The sequence below is a fragment of the Bos indicus x Bos taurus genome, chromosome 22, assembly GCF_003369695.1.
Source record: "Bos indicus x Bos taurus breed Angus x Brahman F1 hybrid chromosome 22, Bos_hybrid_MaternalHap_v2.0, whole genome shotgun sequence".
Lineage (NCBI taxonomy): Eukaryota > Metazoa > Chordata > Mammalia > Artiodactyla > Bovidae > Bos > Bos indicus x Bos taurus.
In genome coordinates this window covers 46,104,888-46,132,823 of record NC_040097.1, presented here as the reverse complement: position 1 = coordinate 46,132,823, position 27,936 = coordinate 46,104,888, and the positions used below count along the sequence as shown (strand labels likewise).

General features: G+C 45.2%; 1 protein-coding gene across 8 annotated transcripts; it reads right to left on the bottom strand.

Annotated features, from left to right (window-relative positions):
- Positions 1-1,431: 1,431 nt before the first annotated feature.
- SEC22C (SEC22 homolog C, vesicle trafficking protein) lies at positions 1,432-27,485 on the bottom strand. 8 transcript variants are annotated; one of them, XR_003507734.1, is made up of 9 exons: positions 26,626-26,836; positions 23,726-23,837; positions 20,259-20,467; positions 18,248-18,411; positions 15,727-15,906; positions 12,178-12,296; positions 10,672-10,737; positions 8,150-8,777; positions 2,391-2,848 (listed from the first exon to the last, which is right to left on the bottom strand). XR_003507734.1 is itself a non-coding variant. In XM_027522492.1 (8 exons), exons 3-8 carry the CDS (start codon positions 20,438-20,440, stop codon positions 2,783-2,785), a joined length of 777 nt encoding a protein of 258 aa, XP_027378293.1. In that variant the 5' UTR covers positions 20,441-20,467; positions 23,726-23,837; positions 26,626-26,836; the 3' UTR covers positions 1,432-2,782. The 8 variants fall into 8 exon arrangements, 7 of the variants coding, with proteins under 7 accessions (XP_027378293.1, XP_027378288.1, XP_027378287.1 ...); XM_027522492.1 differs by lacking the exon at positions 8,150-8,777 and having other exon boundaries at positions 1,432-2,848; XM_027522487.1 differs by lacking the exons at positions 2,391-2,848; positions 26,626-26,836 and adding an exon at positions 26,843-27,485 and having other exon boundaries at positions 3,225-8,777.
- Between the last annotated feature and the right edge of the window lie 451 nt (positions 27,486-27,936).

Sequence of the window (27,936 nt, the reverse complement as noted above, 5' to 3'; positions counted from 1 at the left end):
GAACCTCCGCAAGGAAACTCTTGGTCAGACAGCCTGAATCTAAGGAGAGGGTCCCTGGCGGCCAGAGTTGGCTCCCACCCACCTGCGTTCCCTCTCTGCAACCCCCTCCTCTCAGTTCTCTCTCCTCCCCCTGCCCCCATGGGTCCCAGAAACCATCCCTACCCATTACAGCCCCTGGGCTTGGCTCAAGCTCCCCAGTGGAGCCCAGGAGGCTGAAACACTCCAGGAGCACACAGGTCTTCGGAGGACCCAGAGGCAGGCCCTGTCAACCCGTCAAGTCCAGTCAGGCCAGGGCACCCTGGAAAGATCTCCAGGGGCAACGCAGACCCCCTGGTTCTTCCAGGGCTCTCAGACCTAGCTGCTGACTCTAGCTGGTCCTCTTTTTGTTGTTGTTTTTTGGTTGGTGGGTTTTTTTAATTCCTTATTTTCTCTATGCGTGCTAAGTCGTTTCAGTCATGTCCGACTCTTTGCGACCCCAGGGACTATAGCCCTGTATAGTCCTCCTGTCAGGGGACAGGCTCCTGTGTCCATGGACATTCTCCAGGCAAGAATACTGGAGTGGGTTGCCGTGCCCTCCTCCAAGGGATTTTCCCGACCCAGGGATCGAACCCGTGTCTCTTACGTCTTCTGTATTTACCTAACTCCCTAACTTCTGACTCCTTATAGGCAACCATTCAGATGAATTTGACATGGATCTTTGGGAGTATATGTCATCATTTTGTGCACATATGTTTCTAATTTGTATAAATGCCATTTTTTTTACTCTGTGTTACATTCTGAAGCTGTATCCATGCGGCTACATCTAAATCTGGCTCTTCTGCTTCCCGCCCACTGCCCCACAGTAAGCCTGCATGATTTATCCGTCACGGTAGACATACCAGTTGCTTTCTGCCAACGAAAGTAATGCTTCAGTAAACATTTCTCTTCATACGTGTCCCCTTAAGGATCTGTGTAAGAATTTCCCAGGGACACAGAACTAGAATTGAAGTTTCCACAGCATAAGGTGCAGGTACGCTAAATTTTGAGAGGCAGCTGTATCCGTTTTCTAGGACCGCCAGAACAAAGTGCCTCAGGCTGGGTGGATGAAAGAACAGAAATTTATTTTTTCACATTTGTGAAGGCTAATAGTTGGAGACCAAGGTGATCCATAGGGCTGGTTCCGTCTTGGCTTACAGAAGAGCACCTCCTCCCTGCGCTCTCCTGAGGTCTCCCCTCTGTACATCTCTGTGTCCTAATCTCTACTTTTAAGGATTTGAGCCCTCTTCATATGATCTTTTTTTTTTAACCTTAATTACCTTTGTAAAGACCATATCACTTCCCTCGTGGTCCAGTAGTTACGGCTTCCCTTTCTAATGCAGGGGGTGTGGGTTCAATCGCTGGTGAGGGAGCTAAGATTTCCTCCCCCAAAAACAAAACAAAACAGAAGCAATATTGTAACAAATTCAATAAAGATTTTTTAAATGATCCGTATTTTTTAAAAGACCCTATCACCAAATACAGCCACATTTTGAGGCACAGGAGGTTAGGACTTTGACATATGAATTTGAGGAAAACACAGTCCAGCTCAATAACAGTAGCACAGCTCTTCAGACTGGCCATACATGAAGTCCCATATTCCCTCAACTTGCTCCAATACTTGCTGCCACCCAGCTTTCTAAGTTTTGCCAAACTCATAGGCATAAGATAATACCTTACAACTGTTTAAATAGGTCTTTCTCTGTATTTCTAATGATTTTAAACATCTTCATATGCTTATTAGCTTTCTGGGTTTTCTCTTAGGCAATTTGCTCATTTTTCTGTTCAAGTCCCTTATCTTCCTTAATGATTTCAGGACTTGCTTGTATATTAATCCCTTGCTGATTTCAGACATTGTAAATATCTTATCATTCTTTAAACTTTGTGCATGAAATCATGATTTGTATGTCATCAGATTCATTGATCATTTCACCTTGAGGGTTGTGCTTGTGATGCGTTTTGTTTAAGAAGCACTCTTTCATGCCGGGTCAAATACAACACTCCCTGGTGTTCTTCAATGAATGAAATAGTTTTCGTCCTGCACATTCAACCGGAGATGTCTTAGAGCTGCTACAGCAGAGCCAGGAGCACTCAGGTGGGCCCTTTCCTGAGCTTCAGTCCTCTGCTGGCCCTGCCCAAGGATGCTACACAGCTGTCAGGCAGCAGCCCTGCTACCTGGCCCCACAGACGTTTGGTTCAGTTCAGTTCAGTCGCTTAGTCATGTCCAACTCTTTGCAACCCCATGAACTGTAGCTTGCCAGGCCTCCCTGTCCATCACCAACTCCCGGAGTCCACCCAAACCCATGTCCATTGAGTCAGTGTTAGAGTCCCAGAAAAAGGCAGGCAGTTCATCAGCCTAAACTAGCACACAGCCCTCCTGGCACAGAAAGGGCACCCTTTATGGGCGAAGATCCCTTTTTATTCTCTGTGGCACTTTTTATTCCAAGTGTACCTTGTTCTCAACCCAAAGGACAAAGCTCTGGGCTACACTGTCACCGGCTACCTAGGACAGGCCTCAACTCCTGCATCTGAACAGCAATAGGGTTGCACCTGATGGTGCCTAAAGGTTCTGTCAACTCCCAAATCCCAGAACTCAATAATCCAGATACTTATTTTGAAAGTCTTTGTCCTCCTCTGAAAATCTTCGCTCAGGACTGATGGTGACGAGAAACTTGGAGCATGCGTTCCCCTATGTGGTTAAAGCGTGGTCAGGAAAGCTGGGTGCATTTGTTTTCTTTCTGGGGAATTCTATCAGCTGCTGAAGGAATCACCCTGCAAAACAGCACCAGTCCCTGGGCTGGGAAGCTGGTGGTGTGCCCTCTGGTGGCTGGTCCTGGGAAATGAAAAAAGAAAAAAACGATATGACAGGAGCTCAGAGCCCAGAACAGGGAAAGGTAACTAACTGGCTGGGGGCACACAGCCAGGCAGAAGCAGAGGCTGCAGAGAAGGCAGCCCTCCCAGCCCCCAGGCCAGGGCCACAGTTTCTATTTTGGTTTTCCCAAGGTTCTTCCTGGACCCATGATTGCATTCCAGACTCCAGGGATTAGTGCTGAAGACTATTTGAGCCTGTACACCTGTCTAGACCTCACTGGACAAGAGGACTTGAATTTCATTTCTCTCAACACAACCCCCTCCATTATGCCAGGCCCACATCACCCCCTCTAGGAAAACAGACCCACAACTCAGAATTTTTCACACAAACACACAAGTTAATGAGCACCTTGGATTTATTCTCTTCCCACTTCCAGAGCCAGCTTGTTTATTTTATATATATATATATATATATATGTATATATATATATACACACACATAGTATATAATGGTTATACAACATTCTTTACCTATATCAACACGTTTAGACTTTATGACTGTCTGAAAGTTTGTTAAAACACACTCATCATATACTCAAAATAGATCTTCGTTATTACATGAAAACAGAAGAAGCTCGTATAACAAGGGTAGCAAGCATTCAAAATTAATATGTGAGATAAATGGTTTTCCCTGGCTAAACAAGCCTCAATCTTTAATGCCCTCAATCTTCAATGGAGTAGAAAACTCCATTAAACAAAATGGAATCCTGGGGGCCACATCGTATGAATGACTCATTGGATAATACTTGTAGAACAACCCAGAATCGCTTAAGTCTGAGGGTTAAAGAAGGTCTTATGTACCCAGCACAGGGTGAAGGAGCAGAATGGATTTGATCCTTTCACACTACATAAAGGTGCTTGCGGGCAACAGCCTCGCCATCAGTACATACGGGCAGATGTTCCTACATGCTTCCGTTCCCAGATTTTACTGACAAGTCTTTTTTCACAGGTTCTCTACCAATCACATTTCCCCAGCAATACACATTTGACATTACTGCTCCCAGATGGCAGAACCAGAGCTCTCCTCACCTGGGTCAGAAACAGGCCATGAGATCTGGTCTAACCAGCAGACCTGGCCTCCCTGGATCCTGGAGGACCAAACATCACTGGTACTAAAGGTGCTGTGCCTGGAAGGCAGGAGGCAGGTCCAGGGGCAGGAAGAGAGGCCACTACCTTCCTGCAGTGAAAGCATGAGGCGTTTTTCTGCAAAGGTCAGAAGACACAGCTGTGCTGAGCTGCGCTGCCTGAAGCATGCAGAACCTCCGCACGCTGAGTGGAGCAAATGCAAAGCCTTTCTCCTCCTGCACATGAACGATGGATTCACCCACCATCCCCTCCATGACTGCTTTTCCCCAGCCAACACCTCGCTGGGGAGCAGGCTGATATTACCACCATTTCCCAGAGGACCCCAGCCCATGGGCCACAACTCGCCCACTGTGGGGCCGGACCAAGTGGAAGAGCCGTGCCAACCTCCAGGCCTGGGCCAGTTGACAGGGCGCTCCATCCCGCGTTACCTCTCCAGGGCACATCTACTCTCTTCTTCCACCTGTATTAATGCTCAGGGCGCACAGGTAAGGCTTCCCTGCACTTGACTGGGATTCTGTGTAGAATCGCTTGGAATGTGAGCAACACTGGGGCAGGTGTCTGCGTGCTCATCTGGCCTCCATAATCCCTCCCTCCTGGCCAGTCCTCACTTGCACTGTGCTGTTCTCTGAGGGTCACCCATCCCGGTGTGACGAGTGGCTGATTCCATCAAAGAACAGTGAACAGCAGCCCTGGTTGAAAGTATAGCGTGCAACCTCCATATGCCAAGGAGACAGCTGCTGTCTTCCAGCAACCAGCCAGGCCCCACCTCCACACTTCGTCTGCCCCCTGCTTCCTGCACCCCAAAGAGCCAGCCTTGCTGTGTGCCTGTGGTGCTCAGGGGAGAGGGCTGGGCCTCAGTGTCATCTGCTCCCTCTCTGAAGCTCCTGGACCCACCCTGTCGATTACAGTGAAAGGTGGCTTCCCCCTCCATCCAGAGCCTCTAATTTCAGCCTCTGTCGCTAGGACTGGAATGTAGGCAGCAGAAGTGCAAAGAGGCAGGGGAGATCTGAATGGGGGCACCTAGGAAAAGAACAGGGAACTCAAGGTGGGGGTGGGAGGAAGGATGCTAAGTGTTCTCATTTCCTTCCAATATCCTTTTTCTTACCCTTTGAAGATTTAAAACTGACTCACAGATAAAAGGGGTGCCAGCTGCAGAAGCAAAACCGGGAGCCTATGGTCATCCTCCCACTGCGGGCAGTGAGGCCTCTAGTACCGAGAGGAAATCCCACCCAAACATACCTCCGAGTGTCCCTGCCCAGGACAGGAAACCCAAGCATGGCCCTGTCACAGTCAAGCCGGAAAGAAAAGCAGAGCCTACGTGGTTCCCTTACTAGCACACCTGCAGGCGGGGAAGCCTTGGGCTCGGCCCCTGCCGGACAGCACTGAGCCACATCCCCGCCCAGATAGAGCAGACGGACACTGCACACAGTGATGCTCAAGATCTTGCCACATCTGACACCAGAAGGCACTTTTAAGGGTTTTCCAACATTAGCAGCCGTGAGATCAGTTAACGACTGAGAAAACAAAGGTGCTAGAGCAGCTAAAACGAAGGCCCATGGCGGAGTGAGGGCCATGTGGGGTCAACTTTCTGGCATCAAGGATGACACAGGGCTAAAAAGCTCTACGCCTGACCAAGTCAACCCCGAGCCTGCGATTTCCCTTGGACAAAATCTCCAGAATGCCTTTCCTATCATCAGCCTCTTCCTCCACTTGAATTGAGGCTGCTCTTAGCTGAATTTCAGTTACGTAATGTTTATGTGGTCATTACTCTGTACTGTTTGCCGACTGCGTCTTTTCCCTTGGTTTGCAAAAGTAAATCTCAGACCACATGTAGGTGTTGACAGATTCAGACCACATTCGACCAGCTTGTGGATCACCACTCCATTAGGCCAGGAGGGTCTCCTCTGCAAGGACTGTGCTTCACTACTTGCTGAATGTGGATCACAGACCCCCAGGGCATCTGGGTACCGGGCTACGTGGCAACACCAATAGCACACGAACTCAAGATGAAAATAATATATTGGTAAGCTGTTCTAATCAACTTTAAAAGCTCTGTGTGCGCTGCTAATATGAAAAGATTGTCTCTCCTCCTTAGCTTCCCATTCTATTTCACCATCTCTTCAAAGTTATGTCCCAGAAAGCCTGAAAATTTATCTGCTGCTGCTGCTGCTGCTAAGTCACTTCAGTCGTGTCCGACCCTGTGCGACCCCATAGACGGCAGCCCACCAGGCTCCACCGTCCCTGGGATTCTCTAGGCAAGATCACTGGAGTGGGTTGCCATTTCCTTCTCCAATGCATGAAACTGAAAAGTGAAAGTGAAGTCGCTCAGTCGTGTCTGACCCTCAGCGACCCCATGGACTGCAGCCCACCAGGCTCCTCCGTCCATGGGGTTTTCCAGGCAAGAGTACTGGAGTGGGGTGCCATAGCCTTCTCCGCTTTATCTGCTAGGGATGCAGGAAATTAAAGTGTTAGTCTCTCAGTTGTGTCTGACTCTTTGCAACCCCATGGACTGTAGCCCTCTAGGCTCCTCTATCATGGGATTCTCCAGGCAAGAATACTAGGGTGAGTTGCCATTCCCTTCTCCAGGGGATCTTTCCAAACCAGGGATCTAACCCACATCTCCTGCATTGCAGGCAGAGTCTCTTACCATCTGAGCCACCAGTGAAGCCCCCGCAGAAAATTATGCAAATTGAGAAATCATTGGGGAGATGACTCTGAGGTTTAACATCTAAGGATGCTGCCAATGTAACTTTCACGTCCAAATACTTTGATTAAAAATAGGAAATTCTATTATAAGAAAATAAAGTTACCATGGCAACATTTTCCCACTACAGTTCCTAGTCACATGAACTTTTCTTTTAAGTGACACTAGGTAGCTCAGTAACAATACACCACCAGTAATGAAATGACCAAGGTCAAGTGAATTCCCTAAAATGACATCCTTGCTTTCCTTACCTGCTCGTTAACTCCTGTGATAGTTTTCAACTCTTAAAAACTACCAAAATAGGAATCTGTAATTTATCAATATCACACAATTCAACCCAGAGTATTCTATGCAATATGGTGGAGCTATTCATATTCCAGACTTCTACAAAGAACAATCCAAAAGCCAAACTTCCCAAATGGCCTCCTGAGCAGTACTGGACAACCCAGGCTGAAGTTTCTAGAGGCCTCAGGGATCATATTCAGATCTAAATTTTGGAAAACTATGATCAGTCAATATTTTGACAATGAGAGAAAGAAAAGTACTTTTCAGAGCACCTGTGTGTGTGCAAAGTTGCTTCAGTCATGTCCAACTCTTTGTGACCCCATGGACTGTAGCCCGCCAGGCTCCTCTATCCATGGGGATTCTCCAGGCAAGAATACGAGGGTGGGTTGCCATTTCCTTCTCCAGGGGATCTTCCCAACCCAGGAACTGAGCACAGGGTTAATTATAAAGCTTTATAAGCTATAAAGCTCTAAAAAGTTAACATACACATAACCTTTGTTCATATAAAAATGAGGGAGTTGGTGATAGACAGGGAAGCCTGGTATGCTGCAGTCCATGGGGTCACAGAGTCAGACACGACTGAGCAACTGAACTGAACTAAATCTAATTAAGATGATTACAAAAGGTGTAGAGGAGTAATTAATTTGTGAGGTCTTCTGAGAACAAGTACTCAGGGTCAAGTATTAAAGGACATGATTAAAATGCCCAGCACTCGGCTGCCACATACAATGTTGATGAAGCAGCCTCTCCCACCTGTAACTGCAAACTGCCAACGTGTGAATGTGTGACCCACCTCCTCTAGTTTGTGGCCAACTGCAAGGAGTCCTGATATTCTCATTTCTGCTCATGCTTATAAGCTTATGATCCAGTAGCACTGGTTACTTAATTTTAAAAATATTCAGATATACCCTACAAATAAATACAAAACATTTCTGTATCCCTACAGTCCCACTACCATGAAAGATTATATATAAATTAAATAAGTTCAGTTTTCTCAACCATTATCTCAGCTTCAGTTTGTTCTTAACCCTAAGTGAAGTTCAATTTATATCCAAAATATATTTAAATATTCTAAAGGTATCAGACCTAAGTTATCAAAAATGTAAACAAAATTTATCTATGTTATACCTATAAACCACTTTTTAAGTTAATTCACCCTGTGCTGACCCTCTTAAAAAAAAAACTCACCAGAGTCACATTTAGACTGAAAAGCTGATACAGATGTTTAAGTGGTTCCTTGGAGACAACTGCCAATTACTTAAAACTACCGATACTGAATCTACTGGTTTATTGCATCACTCAACGTAAAAGACCAAAATCATTCCATGTTGGTCTTCCAGTAATGTGCTTTCTGACTGGGCTCCCAGATTCTGCTGTCCAAAGTGCTGAACTGGAGATTCTGCAGTAACTCTCACACAAAACTGAGACCAGATGTCCAGCAACTTCGTGCTTCCCACTGCACCAGTGAAAAAAATCTTGGTTTGAAGGATCAGTCTGCTTTGGTTGAAAGGAACTTCGAGGATGGAAACTTGAGGTGAAGCCAAGAAGTAAAAGGGGAAACGCCGATGACCCTCAAAGGAAAATCAAAGGATCCGTCCATCCCATGGCCTCAGCCTCACACTCCGCAGTCAGACTGCTTGTCCTGAAGCTGCCTCGTCAGTATCTGATGAGAAGACAGGAAAGCCACTCCTATGTGGAAGAGGATTTGCCAGAGGTTCCTCAGCCCATGCAGGTACACGTTGCCCAGGCAAATGAAGAGCAGCATCAGCACCACCTTCATAGTCCTGGCTGGACTGTAGAACAGGTACAGATAACACTGAAATGACACCAGAAGAGGGAGGCCCATCAGAGATAGCAAGATGGCCGAGGTCAGACGCCAGGTCCACTGATAGTACCTGCCCTGCAGTGGCGTTTCATACACGTTGGCTTAGTAAACTGAAATTTGTTACAGTGGAGCTTGGACTCACTGGATCAGTTGTTGTCAATCAGTGGATGAAAGTGGGGATTTGGAAGAGATAAGAAAGTGAAATAGGTTACAGGAGGAATGAGAACACAGCCCTCTTGAAAGAAATTAAGAAATACAGACAGACATGTCCAGGCTGTGCTGTACATAAAGAAGAGATGTGGGTCGGGGGCAGACAGCCAGGTGGGGATACCCTAACAAGAGCAACTGGCCTAAAGGAACTTTTCCTTTGGGGGAGTTATAACAGGTGAGAAAGTTGGTGAGAGAAGCTGTGCTTTTACTATGTTAGTTTTTCCTGAGTTACAACTACATAGGGGACCACTGTTCCCTAGACAGCCTCCCTATTACATCTTCAGAAGCATCTCTGACTCAGGGAAAGGTCTTCCAGAATGATGCTTCCTGTAGGGCTATCACACAGAAAGAGGACATTCTTGCTCTGCAAAAGGTGGAAATCATTTTTTGTTTCAGTGTTTAAAAAAAAAGGCACATTCTGAAAACACAGGGCAATCTGACAAAAGCTCAGAGTGAAGTGGGAGGGAGAGTTCCCCATCGAAAGAGCTAATCAAGTAAGACCGCAGATGAGGGGATGAAGGTGGAACTGGAAGATCCCTGCAGCCCTGAAACGCAAGGTCCAGGAAACTATTCTTGTCAACACCCATGATCTCGGGGACTTGATTTTCCAAAGTATGAGTGTATTTTCAATCTTAGGTTGAAAATTTCTTTTTGCACAATCAGATAATACGTAAAAATAGGCCATCTAGGATGTACGCAGAAGAGAGAGGAAGTGCCCTGAGAAAAGAACTTTTAATTACAAGAAGAAGAGGCTTAAATATGCATAAAAGGTACTAAAATCCTAGACTTTGTAGAGGGTGGGGACAGAGAGTCAGGTTTTTTTGTTAGAATTAACTCTGCTTAAAGGGGATTCAAGTCTTGCCTGGTGGCTCAGACGGTAAAGAATCTGCCTGCAATGCAGGAGACCTGGGTTCGATCCCTGGGTCGAGAAGATCCCCTGCAGAAGGGAATGGCTACCCACTCCAGTATCCTTGCCTGGAGAACTCCATGGACGGAGGAGCCTGGTGGGCTACAGTCCATGGGGTCACAAAGAGTCGGACACGACCAAGCGACTAACACTTTCACTGCTACCTTTTCATAGGGGATTCAAAAGCCCCTTCCTACCCCAGCCCTTAAGCACGCAGCTTCTCCGGAAATAACTAATAATCAAAGCGCTCTAGTTAGTATTATAATTTTTGTTTCATTTCCTAAGGACAGATTTCATTTCTATTAGAAACAACAATTTTTTCCCCAGTCCTGTGTCTGAAAAAAACACATATACCTGGGCGTCAGTTCTGCAGAAAGACATTTCTGTACTTGGATGCCCAGCAATAAGCACAAGGCAGGGCTCTGCCTCACACTGGCCAGGCCCAACCCAATCCCCACTGCAGTCTCATCCCTCCCTTCTTGGGAGCCCGGTCCCAGTTTCTAGTTTCTGTCCTGCACTGTTTCAGAGGCCCTGAGGCCTAGGGCAAATGACTTTCCCTTTCTGGGCCGAAAAGTCTTTTCTCTGTACAATGAGAGGACTGGACAGGATGGGTGGAAAGTTGTTCTGCTAAGGGCTGGGACTGTCCATGATTTGAACCAATGTCTTGGTGGAATGAAAGCAGGATCTGGAAACTCACTGATGGTTCCAACAGAGCAAAATAAGGTAATGGGCTTAACCCACTCACTAAAACATCAACATTTCACCCACCTGGAAAATGCAGGCTACAAAAGGAATAAGAAAAGCCAGAATATTTCCAATTTCTTCATGTGCAACCTAAGACAAATAAGAGGAACACATGAAAAGGAACAGTTAGAGGGAATGAAACAGTATGACATGAAGTGCATTACTCTGCATTGGGTCTGGTATAACCGACAGTACAAAATCCCTGCCTGGGTGAGAAACCAGCCCCTGTTCACGTATCAGACCGGGGGGTGACAGAAGATCCTTCTGAATGGCCAGGATACACCAAGCATGTCCAGTTCCCATGCATGTGTGCTGAGCCCGCAACCCGGAATGTTCCCCACCCCCAGCCCTGCCAACCTCTCAAAATCCAACTCATCTGTCAGTACTAACTTTCCCCAATTCCTCCCACCCCAGGTACTGCCACCTCCTAGTGATGTCACCATACTCTGATATGTGCCCTGAGGCAGGTTCGTTGAGCAACGAACCCCTGTTCTAGTGCATACAGACATTTGGTAAGTATCCGCTTATGAGTCATCATAAACAGCAAGAGCGGGAACCATAGCACGTGTTGGCCAAAGATGGGGTGTGGAAACAGCCAGCCACCACTCAGGGCCCAGGATGCTGCCATTCCCCAAACACCCTGGTCTCTGTAAGGCCCCTGAGATTCAACCTCAGCTGCACTTCAGATTTTAGCTACCACGTGCCTAGGTGTGAGCATCTTGACTCTGGCTTTTTTTTAAATTGAAGGATAGTTGATTTACAGTGTTGTGCTATTTCTGCTATACAGCAAAGTGACTCAGTTATACATACAAGTACATTCTTTTTTATATTCTTTTCCATTATGGTTTATCTCAGGAGGTTGGATACAGTTCCCTGTGCTATAGTAGGATCTTGTTTATCCATTCTAAATGTAATAGTTTGCATCTACTTATCCCCAACTCTGTTTTTAAAGTTAACATCTATCTGTTCATGTTCATAATGGTACCATGCTTGTTTTTAAGTGCTTGAAATACTTCAAAATTTAAAAATAATAAGTAAAAAGCATTAGAATAGAAAGCTGCTTTGAGATGAGCAGGCTGCCAAATCAACTTCATAGTGATACAGTTCTTTTGACAAAGACACAGGGAGGCTGGTATCCATCTGAATGATATAAATCAGAGTATGAGACAACTCTACCCGGGGAAAAAGGGCCTGAATCTTAAAGTCCGAGAGTCAAACTTTGCCTTGGATGAACAATCCAGCCCTTGCAGGGACTCTCGGTGTCCCCAGGGCCACAGCGTGGCCAGCTGTCCTTGTAGCAAGGTGTCCATTTCTCACCAGTATTCCAGCAGCCCCTTTGGCTTCTCAGGAAAACAAATACAAAAGAGCAAGTTTCTTATTTGCTCAACTCACTATGAAGAATAAAACGAGAAGTAAGAATTTTACTTCAATTTTTAAAACGTAGTGAATAATAACCTTGTAAACAATATGCACCCATATCTGCTTCTTCCATCGCCTGTCTTTCGATTTAAACTGTATAGAAAAGGTTACCTGTAAAGAATGTTCTGCGAGGTGAATTCCGCGAATGAGGTTCAGGGCGGCGCACATGATGTTGAGAATAAGGGAAAGGATGCCCAGGGCTGTCACTGGTTCCATTCGGAAACTAGGAGCTTCACAAGGAAAAAAAGGAAGTGTTTAGTGAAAACAATTTCTATATGAAAAAAAAGTAAAAACATGAACTAGACCTCTGCTAATGAACAAGTTCAATTAAACACACAATCGCAAACATATTAATTTAAAAAGCAGCTGTAGTTAGAGTGGGAAAAGGCAAGGGATGAAGGACAGAAAGGAGCTGGAAATCCAAGGTGAATTTCTTCGAGAAAGAGGCCCTTCTCTAAGAAAGCATAGATTTTCTTAAGTACTTCATTTCCTTTCTATTTAAACCAGCGGTTCTCAGCCAGAGATAAGGCTCTTCAATCAATGTCTAGGGACATTTTAGGTTGTCCTCCCTGGGAACAGGTTGCTACAATGCACAGGACAGCTTCCGTAACAAAGAATTTCCAGTACAAAATGTCAGTAGGGCTTAGGCTGAGAAATCCAGATTTAAAACAATTTATGGCTTTAGTTGTAAATTGCTTGTCAAACCCTAAAGCTTTTCTATTACACACCTCAACCATCAGCATGTAAAGTGTTCCATTCTTTTTCTGATAGGGACAATATTCAATATTATGTGTGCTTCTGGAGCAATTCATAGCAAATGCGATTTTTTAAATTTCAAAGTTATTGGGAAGAGGAGGGAAACATGGATTATTTCGGCTACAAGCTATTTCCAGAACTCTAATCAAGACAAAATGATCACTCCCTCTTTAAAGATAACTGCTAAAACTGACTCTGGTTCACACAATTAAGCAGGGTCCCACCATTCTCTTGCTGTGCTCCTTTTATTAATTTATTTTATTTTTTTGCTGTGCCACTCGGCATGTGGGATCCTTCCCTGACTAGGGGTGAACCCCCCATCCCCAGCACTGGAACTGTAGAGTCTTAGCCACTGGACCACCAGGGAAGTCCTTGCTGTACTCCTTTTAAATCATCCTTTTTTGTCCTCACATTTCCCGCATATGGATACACACACACACACACAAACACCACAGCCCAACTGATGCCTACTGTTAGTGTGTTAGTTTACACTACGAAAACTCCTCTCAGAACAGAGCTACCTGTTAAGACTCTAGACTTGGGACAATAGTGGGGAGTCAAACCACAGTAAAACGTCCTAGAAAGATAGGCAAGTTGTCACCTTCTGCATTTGCTCCTCTTGTCTACGTGGTTAAAAAACAAAACATACATCACAAAGTGACCCTGTCTTCAGGTTCAGCAAAGGAGAAGCTTGGGGTCTGATGCCCTAGACATCCTTCCATGAATGTTAAGTCCAATCCCAATGTAAATTACAACAACTTACTGAATGGCATAAGAGTCAATCCAGGAATTCACTGGTTGAAACAGTTCAAATCGAAAACCAAAGTTAAGCCAAAAAATGTGAACATTTAAAAAACACCACTTTCAAAATTCAAGCAATGAGTTTAGCATAAAACTGTTAACAAAGTAATTAGACTGTTATAGTATAGATGGTTCTGTCTTCCAGGGAAGGATTATACCATTACAGAGTTCTTAGAATGCAAATATCCACTTTAACTCAAAGTTGGTTTAACTGGATATAACTGTAAACAAAGAATACCAAAAAGCATGCTTTGCTATGTGCTAGGTATTGAATGCTTCATGTTGTTAGTGGCACACTAAGTCACGGGTGCCAGGGCGCTGTGAATATGTTCATCAACACTTCATCCCTCGACAAGGACTCAGAAATCCAAAGGGACAGAGAGATGTTTCTGGGTCCCACAGAGAACCCAAGAGCGAGAGGTCTAGTAGGCCTGGCCCTGACCCCTGCCCACTCTCATCCCCACAGCCCTCCACGCCCTCCATCAAGGAGTGGGGGTTTCTTGGTGGAGATTTGCAATGTTTCACCATTGCAGTGATGAGATAAGGACTCACTGTTAAAGGAAAAAAGGAGAGAGAGAGAATGTACAAATCTGTACTATTCAACAAGTGACTTCCAGCAAAGGAGAATGAAAATCTCCTTCAGTTCAGTTCAGTTGCTTAGTCATGTCTGATTCTTTGTGACCCCATGGACTACAGCACACCAGGCTTCCTTGTCCATCACCAACTCCCAGAGCCTGCTCATGTCCACCGACTCATGTCCATTGAGTCAGTGATGATATCCAACCATCTCATCCTCTGTCGTCCCCTTCTCCTCCTGCCTTCAATCTTTCCCAGCATCAGCGTCTTTTCCAATGAGTCAGCTCTTCACATCAGGTGGACAAAGTATTGGAGCTTCACCTTCAGCATCAGTCCTTCCAATGAATATTCAGGACTGATTTCCTTTAGGATGGACTGGCTTGATCACCTTGCTGTCCAACGGACTCTCAAGAGTCTTCTCTAACACCACAGTTCAAAAGCATCAATTCTTTGGTGCTCAGCTTTCTTTATGGTCCTCTCACATCATATGTATGGTCTCTCACATCCATACATGACCACTGGAAAAACCACAGCTTTGACTATAACGGACTTTGTCGGTAAAGTAACGTCTCTGCTTTTTAATATGCTGTCTAGGTTGGTCATAATTTTTCTTCCAAGGAGCATGCAGCTTTTAATTTCATGGCTACAGTCACTATCTGCAGTGATTTTGGAGCCCAAAAAAATAAAATCTGTCACTGTTTCCATTGTTTCCCCATCTATTTCCCATGAAGTGATGGGACCAGATGCCATGATCTTCATTTTTTGAATGTTGAGTTTTAAGCCAGCTTTTTCACTCTCCTCTTTCACTTCCATCAAAAGGCTCTTTAGTTCCTCTTTGCTTTCTGCCTTAGGATGGTTTCATCTGCATATCTGAGGTTATTGATATTTCTCCCTGAAATCTTGATTCCGGCTTGTGCTTCATCCAGTCCGGCATTGTATATGATGTACTCTGCATATAAGTTAAATAAGCAGGGTGACAATACACAGCCTTGACGTACTTCTTTCCCAATTTCGAATCAGCCCATTGTTCCATGTCAGGTTCTAACTGTTGCTTCTTGACTTGCATACAGATTTCTCAGGAGGCAGGTAAGGCGGTCTGGTATTCCCATCTCTTGAAGAACTTTCCACGGTTGTTGTGATCCACACAGTCAAAGGCTTTAGCGTAGTCAACGAAGCAGATGTTTTTCTGGAATTCTCTTGCTTTTTGTGTGATCCAACAACATCATTTATATGTGCAGGGTTCACCCTGCTTAAGAAAACAACCTGCTAAGTCACTCTTCTAAATTTCATCAGAAGAGTTGCCTCCCTTCAGATCAGCTTACTTGTCACAACAGTCAAGCTTCTTCTTCTTTTTTTTTTTTTTAAATAAAAGCTACCTGGAAACAAGATCAGCCCATGTCTTTTCCCCCACACATTTTATATACCGCCCCCCACCCAAACACCTTCCTAGTCGAACAATCAATGTCCATTTGAAATACACACTCTCACCTCATTTTCATCAATACCAGAGCACAGCAGGCCACCTACCTGGCTCCAGGTGCATCAGTGTGTGTCCGTTCATCACCCCATTAGCCACATCTGTGTCTTCCAGGGTGAGAACCACTGGTGGCTGGAACTTGAGTTCCTCCTGAATTTTTCCTAAGCTGCTGTCCATCTGGGTGGAACTTACATAGTTAAAATGCCACTTCACTTTCTGAATGACATTGTCTGTGAAAAGAGAGCAGTCCAAACTGAATGTCATCACAATGGATGTTATAAGACAATAGGTACACAATGAAATTTGCATTTCTAAGCAAGCTAATAAGTTAGCCAGACTCTGAAGAGTGTCAACTACACATGAGGGTCGAATGATTTGTAGATATCAGGACTGGTCTCATCAGTCTCTCAGAGGAGATTAATTAAAATGTGACAGTCTGTCCATCAGGACCTCAGTGGCAAGGGAATCAGGGGACAGGCTTGAGTCTTAGCTCAAGCACAACTCATAGTACAAACCTGGGCCATTCACAAAGGATTTCTAAGATTGCAAAATGGGGACAGTCATTCTTGACCTGATTATCTCAAGAAAAGGCGTGTGAAAAAAAACTACAAATAAACGTGAATATGTTGTGCAAACCAGGATTATATGAAAGGTATTGGTTTTAATTATTTGATTTACATTTAGTATTAATCCATTACCAACTTTTAATAAGTACTTGAGGTGAAGTTTCAAATATATTGACAAAACAAAATCATGTATAATTCTAATATCCGTGTGGGGTGTGTGCATGCGCTCAGTCGTATCTGACTCTTTGTGACCCCATGGACTGTAGCCCACCAGGCTCCTCTGTCCATGGAATTCTCCAGGCACGAATACTGGAGTGTGTTGCCTCCAAGGGATCTTCTCAACTCAGGGACTGAACCTCAGTCTCTTGCATCTCCTGCATCGGCAGGTGGATTCTTTACCACCGTGCTACCGGGAAGCTCTAATATCCACATACTTTTACTTTCATTCTACACTCACTCAATAATGAGCAAACGTGATGCCAGGAAGGGGCTCCTGTGAGACAAAGCCCACCACTTTCAAAGGAGGAGGCATGCAGAGATGACAGGGGAGAGAACACAGGTCTACCAGCTGCCAATCAAACGACAGCCAAGGGATGCTGCAGCTATGGTCTACTTGGGGACACAGAAGAAGTGGGGCTGAGAGTGGCAGTCCTCACAGGGAGGCTTAAGAGGGACTTGTGGTCTATGTCACAGGCCTACCAGGTGCAGGCTGGAGTACCAGGGAGTTTCCCAGCACCTCTGGGTGACACCAAAAGACAGTGCTGGCCCTATTACTGATGGACTGGCCACAGACCACACGAGGGGGTGTGAGCAGTAGCTGCCAGAAAGCCTAAGTGGCCACATTTCCAGGTGGCAGCCCTACACCTGACCCTGAGAACCAAATGCTGTCAGCCCCTCATTCAAGAGCATCACAGGGACTGTGGCAGGTTACATTGAGACTGGAGAACCCCCCAACTCCCACCTCCACTCCTCTTCTCCCCCTCAAAAATGACCTGAATCACACCTGACAGAAACAGGGCCTATGCTATCACAACTGCTGTGTTCCAGACCCCTGAGCCTCCACAGGGCCTCTCTGACAGAGCCTAGAAAAGTAGTCTTGTCTTCCAGAGCTGTGTTTCTCAAACCTCTGCATGAGGACTAGTGTTTCCTTATTTCCAAATGGTTGCAGACAGATACTTGGATAAAATACAGCTGAAAATGTCACAGGAATGTCCAAGTACCGTAAGAATGTCTAACCTTTTATTGTCACTCCCTGTATGTGCCTCGCGCTGGAAGCACAGGTCCATGAACCACCCTTGAGCAGCGCTGCTCTAGAGCAGGGGTTGGCACAGTGTTCTCAGAGTGCCAGACAGACAACGTTTTAAGTTTATAGGCCCCAGATGGCCTGTCATAGCTCATCTCTGCCAGGGAAGGGCAAAAGCAGCCACAGACAACCTGTCAGTAATAGAGCAAGCATGGCTGTGTTCCCCTTTATTTACAAAAACAGACTCTCGGCCTGCAGTTTGCTGACCCCCCTGCTCCAGAATAAGACACAGGGTTCACCCTCTTCTACCCCGCTCCAAGCTCTGGAGAGGTAAAAAGCCAGAGTGTTGGACCTGGCTTCAAGTTTGCAGGCCCCTTTCATTGCTGTGAAATTTCATTAAAAGTGAAATGAAGTCGCTCAGTTGTGTCCGACTCTTTGCGATCCCATGGCCTGTAGTCTACCAGGCTTCTCTGTCCATGGGATTTTCCAGGCAAGAGTACTGGAGTGGGTTGCCATTTCCTTCTCCAGGGGATCCTCCTGACCCAGGGATCAAACCCAGGTCTCCTGCATTTCAGGCAGACACTTTACCCTCTGAGCGACCAGGGAAGCCCCCTGAAATTTCATGGCATGAGGCTATTCTTCAGTGACATGGTCCTGAACCTCCAGTGATTTTCCCTGATGGTCAAAGCCAAACTCAAACTGGAAATTCTATACATACGATGCTGCAAGAAAGAACAACAACTAAGAAAGTGGGTTACAAACCAAATTCGAGAAAGGCATATGGCCTGGAGGCGAGGCCGACACAGGTGGTGTCATAGGAAGCTGTAAATTCCCACCACAGTGTCTCCAGGAAGCAGAAGGCCATGGCTGCTGGACACTGGAGGGAGCAGATAGCCATGCAGGCCACGTCCCGCGAAGAAGAGAAGCTGTAACGAAAGGAACTATGTCACCAGGGAACAGACCCACATATTCACATCCTGCACCCGGCCATCACCTTGCCTCCACTCTGGATCTGCTGGGCCTTGAACAGTCTGGAGCTGTCTGTTGCATACATATCGTCTCTTCAGGTGGACCTGCCCGGGACTGTGCCTTTCTTACACTTCCTCGAAAATGTATAGCAGCATTTGCCACTGACAAGGTGTGATTACTCTAACTTGCCTGCGTCCATGCTAACTCACTCAGTCATGTCCGACTCTTTGTGACCCCTTGGACTCTAGACTGTCAGGCTCCTCTGTCCGTGGGATTCTCCAGGCAAGAATGCTGGAGTGCATTGCTGTGCCCTCCTCCAGGGATCACTTTAACTTATTAATCATTAAACAAGCTATGGGACTGCTCACCTGTAACAAAAAATGTCTGTTTCCTCTGTGAAAATAATGGTGAATATTTAAGTTAAAAGACAAACGAGTAAACACTGTATATTCTACTTTTCAAATAAAGACTGAATTGCCCAGAATTTCATTTGAAGTCATAGGTTTTTGCTTTTTCTGAGAAAAGGTTTCCTCTTTGAGGTACAGCACAAAATGTGCATAGAATGTGAGATTATTCCAACCTAATGAGGACGGGACCCCCAAGGAAGGGGGTTTCAGGCACCCAGAGAAGGGAGCTGCAGATGTGGGCAGATGCAGCTTAGTGTTGGCTCCTGGGCACCCGGCCAACAGGTGACAGCTTCACATGCCTGCCATCTGGGTCCGTCTTCAGGCCACAGCTCTTCTTGCCTGACAGCCCCACCTAGTCTGGAGGCAGGCCTAGACTTTCCCTTTCATTTTCCTGATTCTGAGACTGGACTACTCTAATGGATCCCACCTTACTCAGGTGAATCAAAAATTTACTATTAAGGAGAGCAAAAAGGACTTGGGAAGTGAAAACCTAAATTCTGGAAAAGAGAGATGTAAAATCTGTAACAGCCCATTGTGAGATTTCAAAACCTGCCTTGCCCCTGATCCCTCCACAGGACGTCTTTTGTCTCTAAGCCCTAAAATAAGAAATGACACAACCAGAACCTGGCTGCTAGTTGCCTGCACTCAAATCCTGGCTCTACCACCTTAGGTTAAAAAGTTGTTTAACCTCAGTTTCCTTCCCTGTAAAATAGGTCTAATACCATTATCTACCTCATAGGCCACCTGCAGCACTTAGAATAGGGCCTAGACCATAGAAAACAGTACTAGTTCTTCTGACCATGATTACTGTAACCACCTGATTCCTGCTTCCACTGGAGCATTGGCCTCACTGTAGCATGCTCAGTGTCCTCTCATTTGACTTGGAGTTCCTTGAGAAGACGGACCTACTGATGCTCATTTTTCACTCCCCTGCTCCTGTCACATAAAAATTTTTTTTTTACTTTAAAATTTGTTTTAAAGGTGAAAACATTCTAAAAAGCAAAAACTGAGGGCTAAAACTCCAAGTCAAGCCTTATTTTCTTGGTGTCCTCACTCTCATCCTTTTCCTTGTCCTGACATTTTAATCCAGTATTTCCTCCCGACTTGCCTTTCTCCACGCCTGCACCCTAATGCAGAAAAAACTACCAAACTAAAAGCATGAAGACTGGGTGACCCGGTGCTCACAGTGCTCATGGCCTCTCCGCTCACAGTGAGGTGGGAGTGAGGCTGCAAAGCTCGAGCGCCTTTGATTCTACTATAGATACACGACCTCGAACCACTGTCTGACATGAGACCTCCTCTTCATATGGTGTGATTAGCATAATGCCACTTCTGCTCATGGTTCAGAGTGACCCAAATTGGGTTGATATTCTGGAACAGGAAACAGGCTTGCTTACTGGATGCTGAAGTCACATCCTTCTGCGGAACCTCGACCTGGATACTGGGCCAGTCGCAAGGCTAAAGTCTTGAGGCGTCTCCTGCATTCCAGGAAGTCTTGGCTGTGGTAGAAATCAGTGGAGGCCGAGAGCGGCAGTCCATCCCTCACCCTTACCACGCAGGCAAAAAGGATCAAGGACATGGTCCGCAAGAGAAGTCATGAGGACACCTGAGGAAGGAAGGTCACCTTGTTACTGAGGGCCCAGTGATGAGCTGGCAGCACCCCACCCTGGAAATGTTCACTCTGGGTTGTCTCGCCCTCACCTCTACCATAAATGCAAATGTGTGGCTTTTATTATAACTTCCCTGCCCTCTGTTGCTAGATCACTCCCAACTGTCGCCCCTCCATTAGCCTCCCTGTCTCATCTTCACTTGAAATCCTCCTTTTCCTTCTCTCTAATGAATGTCTCCATTTCCAGAGTTAAACCAACTGGGATGAGGCAATGGAGATGTGAGGAAGCAGGCCGAAAGGGAGCCATGGCAGTGACAGTGAGGAATAGGACACAGGCCGCAAGATGGCCCCAAAGGGCCAGGAAGAGCCTGATGCTGATGCAGCAGGGACGGGGTCCAGGGAGCTGTGCGTTTCAGGTGCTCCATGAAGGTAAGTGCTGAGTGGTTCACTTGCCATATCCTGACCTGCAGTGGAGGGATTCTGAGCATTTAACCTAAAGCTGGTGGCAAGGAAGGCAGAAGGCGAAAAGAAAAGAGAGGATAGCGTGTCCTCCTGAATTTCTTCACGTTTGACACTGAGCCAATCTTCAGAATGATGACTGAGTTCCTCCAGATGGCTAAAGCAAGTCATTTAGCAAATGATATTATGGTAAGATACTAAATATTTAGCCATGATAGGTGAGCACCATTAAGAAACACTAGGAAACAGATTTGGAGGCCTCGTGGTGCCTGAGGCAAACTGGAACAAGGTGCTTCTCAGGGTGGAAACAGCCCTGGACCAGTTCTGCAGGCAGAGCCTGGCGAGGGTTTCAGCCCCCATCTGCAACTTCTGCGTGTGCTCGCACGGGGCGTAACCTCACACCTGCGTGCGGCAGCCCTGCACCCAGGGATTAGGGGGTGGCTCTATCAGCTTTCATGCATCTTCCCATGTATCCACACATCCTGTTTCACAGACCCTGTTGTCAGGGCCTCTACCTGGATAGGATATTAGCAGGTGTGTGCACTGCCAAAGAACAATGGGGATGTAATCTGGCACCTCAATTCCCATGAGCAGTAGGAAACGGGAGCCCCAGGATACACGCTGCTCTTTTCACCTCTGTGGCTCTGTGCATTCTTCACCTGAGTTCACACTCCTCAGATCTCACATCCAAATCCACACCAAGGACTGTCTCCAATACACCCTCCTAGAAGTACTTTTACCTCTCTCTAAATTCCCAGAGAAACTACCTCTTTGTTTTCTGTGTTACTGACTTACCATTTCTACTACCTAAGGGTAAGTTCTAAGAATAAAGGCCATATCTGTAATGGATGAATGGATAATTAATCCCAGTTTAAACAGGAAGAAACTGCAGTAGTATAAAAATAACAGAAGGCTAAAGGCTTCCCCAGTGGCTCAGATGGTAAAGAATATGCCTGCAATGCAGGAGACAGGAGTTCAATCCCCAGGTCGGGAAAATCCCCTAGAGAAGCGAATGGCAACCTACTCCAAGAGTATTCTTGCCTGGGAAATCCCATGGACAGAGGAGTCTGGTGGGTTACAGTCTGTGGGGACGCAAAAGAGTCAGACATGACTTACCCACTAAACAACAACAACTACAAAATAAAAATTAGTCTACAAGGCAACAGACCATACATAGCCCATTTCTCCAATCTCCCCAGACTTTTCATTGAGGGGTAAAAATGTAAAAAATCTAAGGAACTAGGAAAGGAAGAAATAAGCAAGAAATAAAATGACTCCTATCTGCAGATGACATAATTGTCTACATGGAAGATCCCCAAGAACCTACAAAAAAACAAAAACAAAAAAACCTCCTAAAATGAAGGAGGAGTTCAACAAGGTTTCAGAATATAAGATCAACATACAAAAATCTATTCTTTTTCTACATACCAGCAATGGATCATAGAAACAAAAATTTTAAATAACATTTATCATCATCCCCAAAATGATCTCAATAAAGCTATACTTTTTTTAATGCAATGTTAGTTGCTCAGATGTGTCCGACTATTTGTGATCCCATGGACTGTAGCCCAGCAGGCTCCACTATCCATGGGATTTCCCAGGCAAGAATACTGGAGTGGGATGCCATTTTCTTCTGCAGGGAATCCTCCTGACCCAGGGATCGAATCCAGGTCTCCTGCAGGCAGATTCTTTACCATCTCAGACACTAGGGAACCCCATTTTTAATGCAATACTTAGGTGTAAATCTAACAAAACATGTATGGGACTTGTAGGCTGAAAACTATAAAACACTGCTGGAAGAAATCAAAGAAGTCCTAAGTGAGGAGATATACCATGTTATGAACTAGAAGACTCAACATAGTAAAGATCTCCTCCCAAAGTGATATACAGGTTCAATATAATTCCTGTAAAAATATCAGCAAGATAGTTTATAGATATAAATAAGAATATTCTAAAATTTATACGGAAAGGCAAGGAAGCTAAAATAGCTAAAACAATTTTGAAAAAGAATAAAGGGGACCATACCTCACAATCTTATTTCAAGACTTGTTGTATAGCAACAGTAATCAAGGCTGTGTGTTATTAGCAGAGGGATAGGCACACAAATCAGTGAAACAGAATACAGAACCCACAAATTAGACCTACACAAGAACAGTCAAATGATTTTGGCAATGGTACAAAAGCAATTAAATGGAATAAGGACAGACTTTTCAACAAATGGTGCTGGAGCAATGAATATCTATAGGGAAAGAAAGAGGGAGAAAGGGAGGTGTGAATGGACGGAAGGAAAAGAAAAAAAGAGAATCTTGACCTAGTCTCACACCTTACATAAAAAGGAAATCAAAACAGATCATAAATTTAAATGTAAAAACTAGAAGTATAAAAGTAGAAGAAAACAAAGAGAAAATGTTCAGGACTTGAGGAAGGGTTCTCAGGTATGAGACCAACAGCACAATCCATAAAAGAAACTGCAATAAATTGGATTTTATCAAAGTTTAAAACTTTTGCACTGCCTAAATCCACGTGAAGAGGATGAAAAGAAAAGCAAGAGAGTGGGAAAAATATTTTTAAACCACACACCTCCAAAAGGACTCTAGATATTTAGAATTTTTTTAAAGCACTCTCAAAAGCCAACAGTGATAACAAAGATCCAGTTAGAAAATGGACAAAGCACATGAACAGACATTTCACCAAAGAGGATATAGAGATGGCAAAAAAGAATGGGAAAAGATATCTAGCATCTCTAGCTATTAAGGGAAACGCAACTTAAGATCACAGTGAGATAATATTACTTACTGATTAGAACAGATACAAAAATTTTGAGTGACAGTATCAAATGCTGGCAAACGTGCACAGGAATGGGATCTCTCACACACTGCTGAGAAGACTTTAACATAGGACAGTCACTCTGGAAAATAAGTTTGGCATGGAATATAAGTTTGGCAGGTTTTTTTTTAACTAAACATGCAATTATCATACAATCTATCAGTCATACTCTGTACTATCTCTGCACATTCTTGTCAGGATAACTGCCGTTGCTGTTCAGTTGCACAGTCGTGTCCGACTCCTTGTGACCCCATGGACTGCAGCCAGGCCTCCCTGTCCCTCGCTGTCTCCCGGAGTTTGCCCAAGTTCATGTCCATTGAATCAGTCAGTATAATTACTTTAACATAAAAATGGAAATAAGTATTAACTTAAAGTTTTTAATCCCTTACTTAAATTCAGCTCATACTTGTTTTTTATGTTTAAATGTCATTTAAAAATGTCTCTACTAGTAGAACAATATTCTTTTATGCTAATTAACTGTAATTCTGATGATTTATGCATGCATATTGAAGGGCATGTTTTATAGGGAGCAGCTCTGCAACTAAATAACATTTCCAAACTGGAAGGTACTATAATTTCTGAATTCATTATAATAAAAGCTGCTTGCAGATAACCAGAATTCAGTTTATAAAAGGAAAGCAGTGGCATGAATCTGGAAAATCATGCCTCAGTTACAGAAAAAGTTATACAAGGACAAAGGCAGCTGAAGAGTGCTCACACAGACACACAAATCTGTCTTACTAGCTCCTTCTACAGGCCAGGGGACCCTATAACCTAGCACCATGCCTGGCACATACTAGGAAGCTCTCAATATAACTTTTAAACTAATAAAGCTTATCTAAAAACTAAGTTTCAGAACTAATAAAAAAGCTTTCCTACAATAAATCTCCACTTGGAAAAGAGAAAGGTTTACATAAATGAAAAATTTTAAAAGAAACTGAAGTAGTAATCAAATATAGCACCCTAGTTACTATTAGAGTTTATAAAAATTATATTTTAATCTGCCTCTGCCATTTCCCAAATCCTTTTCTCAGCATCTATTTATAAACTGATCATATTATCAATTGTCCCTTTTCTACTAGCAAAAGGCTGTGCTTAGCTGGAGGGCAGCCTGGTTCCCACTGGTTTCTTTTCATCTCTGTATCCTTAACCCTCTTCCAAACCTCTACCACATACACTTCTCCTCCTCTTTCCAAAGAGGGAAAAAGGGGGAAAGACAAACAGCACTAAACAACCAGGCCTTACCAAACAAATTTAAATAAGCAAAACAAGTTTGACTTGGCACACATATATCCAAACACAAGGGTTCACCATAAGGCATTGCTCACATCTTAAAACCACAATACGTAGGACAAAATAGAGAAAATTACGTTTCCCTTACTGAATTCACCTTCAGCCACAGGACTTGAGAATTGGGCACACCTCATTTGCAGTTCAAGAAAGTGCTTTGGTTCTGCATTGCTTGGGGATGAGGTAGGGAGGAGGGTTACAGGTCAAGTTTGCCATTCCTTAGGAGCTAAGAAGAGTAGGGGATGGAATTTGATACCAAGTAATACTATATGCCAGGTTTCCCAGGTGGCTCAGTGGTAAAGAATCCACATGCCAACGCAGCAAACACAGCAGACATCTGCTGTTCGATCCCTGGGTCGGGAAGATCCCCTGGAGAAGAAAATAACAACCTACTCCAGTATTCTTACCTGAGAAATCCCATGGATAGGGAGCCTGGTGGGCTACAGTCCACGGGGTCGCAAAGAGTTTGACATGGCTGACAGTGCGCGCGCACACACACACACACACACACAGAGTATTATATGCCAGGCACTATGCTATGAATTTTCACACTGATGATGCTTAATGCTCATAACTATCTATAAGATGGGTATGATCTATACTGGACAGATGGGGAAATGGTAGTTCTAAAGCTCAAGTGGTAGAGCCAGTATTCCATCCCAAACTTCCTTACTCAGAAATACTGGAAAGCCTGTGGTCTTTCCAGTACACTCTGTGTCTCTAAATCCAATCTTTGGGATTACAGCAACTCTATCTTGCTAAAACAGTTCCTTTCCCTAGAGCATTCATACTTAGAATGAATCAGAGATCTGTTAATAAAAGGAGCCAAGACCTAGGGTTACACTAGTTACAACTGCTCCTCACTCATTGTATTCCTTTGGATAAGTCACTTTTCCTCTCTGATCAGCAATCATTTTTGGATGCCTTTGATCTCTGAGGCTCTAAAGGATAAAAAGCTTTGGGACCCCAAAATGTTCTCTGTGTTGTAAACACAAACTCTTAGAGCTATAACAACATTGCCTAAAATGTGTTTTCCAGGGCAAACCATTATGTCAATTTAATTCTATTTAGCAATAACAAAGGAGTCAATTATTTACATTTTCATTTTACTAAAATTATCTCTATCAGAATCAATTTCTTTCTTTGTACATTTAATGAAAATTGACCCTATCCACCGTCTGAATTTTATTTCTTTCCTGACCATGTCACAAATTTCACCAATTACTTTTCACCACTGGGAATATTCTTTTGTGGCTTTGATGTCTACAAACCTAATTAAGCACTGGAGTGCTTAATCCTTCTGGCACTGGAATCTAGATGTAATCCTATAACGGGCACATATGCTCATCAGCTCCGACATCTGATGTTCACAAAAGCTGGTCTACTAAACCCAGTATCTGGTAAACCAAGTCTTACAAGATCGGCACGCTAAGGGAAGTTTGTTATTAAAATACTCTGACGTGAGGTTCGTGGATTATTAAGTAAACAATCATCCCATCATTCGGACACACCCCGTCTCCTCCCACTGTGGGCAGCGCTCCACCGGCATCTGGCAACTGAGGGTTCCCACAGGCTCGCACCTTGGGTCGTCCTGGAGTCAGGAGAGCAGCTGGCGGCAGAAAGGGGAGCCGAGACTTCGGGAAGCCCCAAGAAGCCCTGGAGAACTAAACCGGGCCAGAGGGCCGGACGGGCCGGGGTGTAGGGGGCTCCACTTCCAGGCCCGCCCTGCGCCACACCCGAACCCGCCTGCTCTCGGCTAACGGACCGCAGCGCCCGCCTCAGCCCGCCAGCCCTCACCTCGCCCCGACAGCGGCCTCCGGGAGTCGGCGCCCTCCCGCCGCGCCACCCTCCGCCTCCTCTGCAATCAGCCCACCCGGCAGACCTGGCCCGGGTCACAGGCAGCCCAGGCACAGGTAGACGACCCTGCGCATGCGCGAGTCTTGAACCACAACATCTCCCCTGCCCCCGCTTATTCGCTGGTGCCGAGCAACACCCACACCCAAACCGACCAATCCTGGCGCGCCTCCACTGCCGGGTCCCAGAGGAGTCTTGATTGAAAGACTTCTTAAAGGGCTTCGACCCAAATGTAGATTGGGCATGGCTGGGGTGCGCCTGCCAACTTTCCTCGCGTCTCCCGGTTCTCACCCGCGTGGGTCTGAGGTCCAAGTATGTAATTCCCACGTCCGGAGGTTCGAAGAGGCTTCTCAGTTTAAGCTTAGTTTGAAGCCGGGATAGCGAAAGGTTCTGATGTGTGGAAGTAAGGAGGTTCCGCGTGACGACGCGATACGCCCGGGGCGTGGGTTCGGCTATCTGCTGGGCGAGAGGCCCGAGACAGTCAAACCAAAGATCACAGACTGCTGCCACCCTGGATGAGGTGCCAAAGTCCGGCCCCAAGGGACTCCAATCTGGGGGGCGGACGTACTCACAGACTGGTGATTGATCAACTGGTTGATTTATTCATTTAACAAATCGTAAGCACCTGCTGCGAACCAGACACTATGTCAGGAACTGCGGACAAAACGAGTAACTTCTGATACTAAAATCTATATTAAGAGGAGAGAGAAGACTGACAGCACCCATACTGCAATATACAACACATGTTTAAGTACAAACTGAGCTATGTACTCACCGGAGAGGAGCACGGGTTTTGAAAGGGTTTACTGGAGCTTCTGGCCTGGATTTGGTGGTTCAGGGGGGCTTCCTTGACACTGGATGAGTAATAGCTAACTAGGCAAAGGGAGGAAGAGTGCTTCAGACAGACAGATGTATAAAGAACTCTGTGTGGACTATAGCAGGGCTCCTTGAAAGATGAAAACCAACCCTGGGTTGGGGAGTGGTGAGGGGAGGTGGGTGGGGAGTTGTTTAATAGGCACAGGCTTTCACTTGGGGAA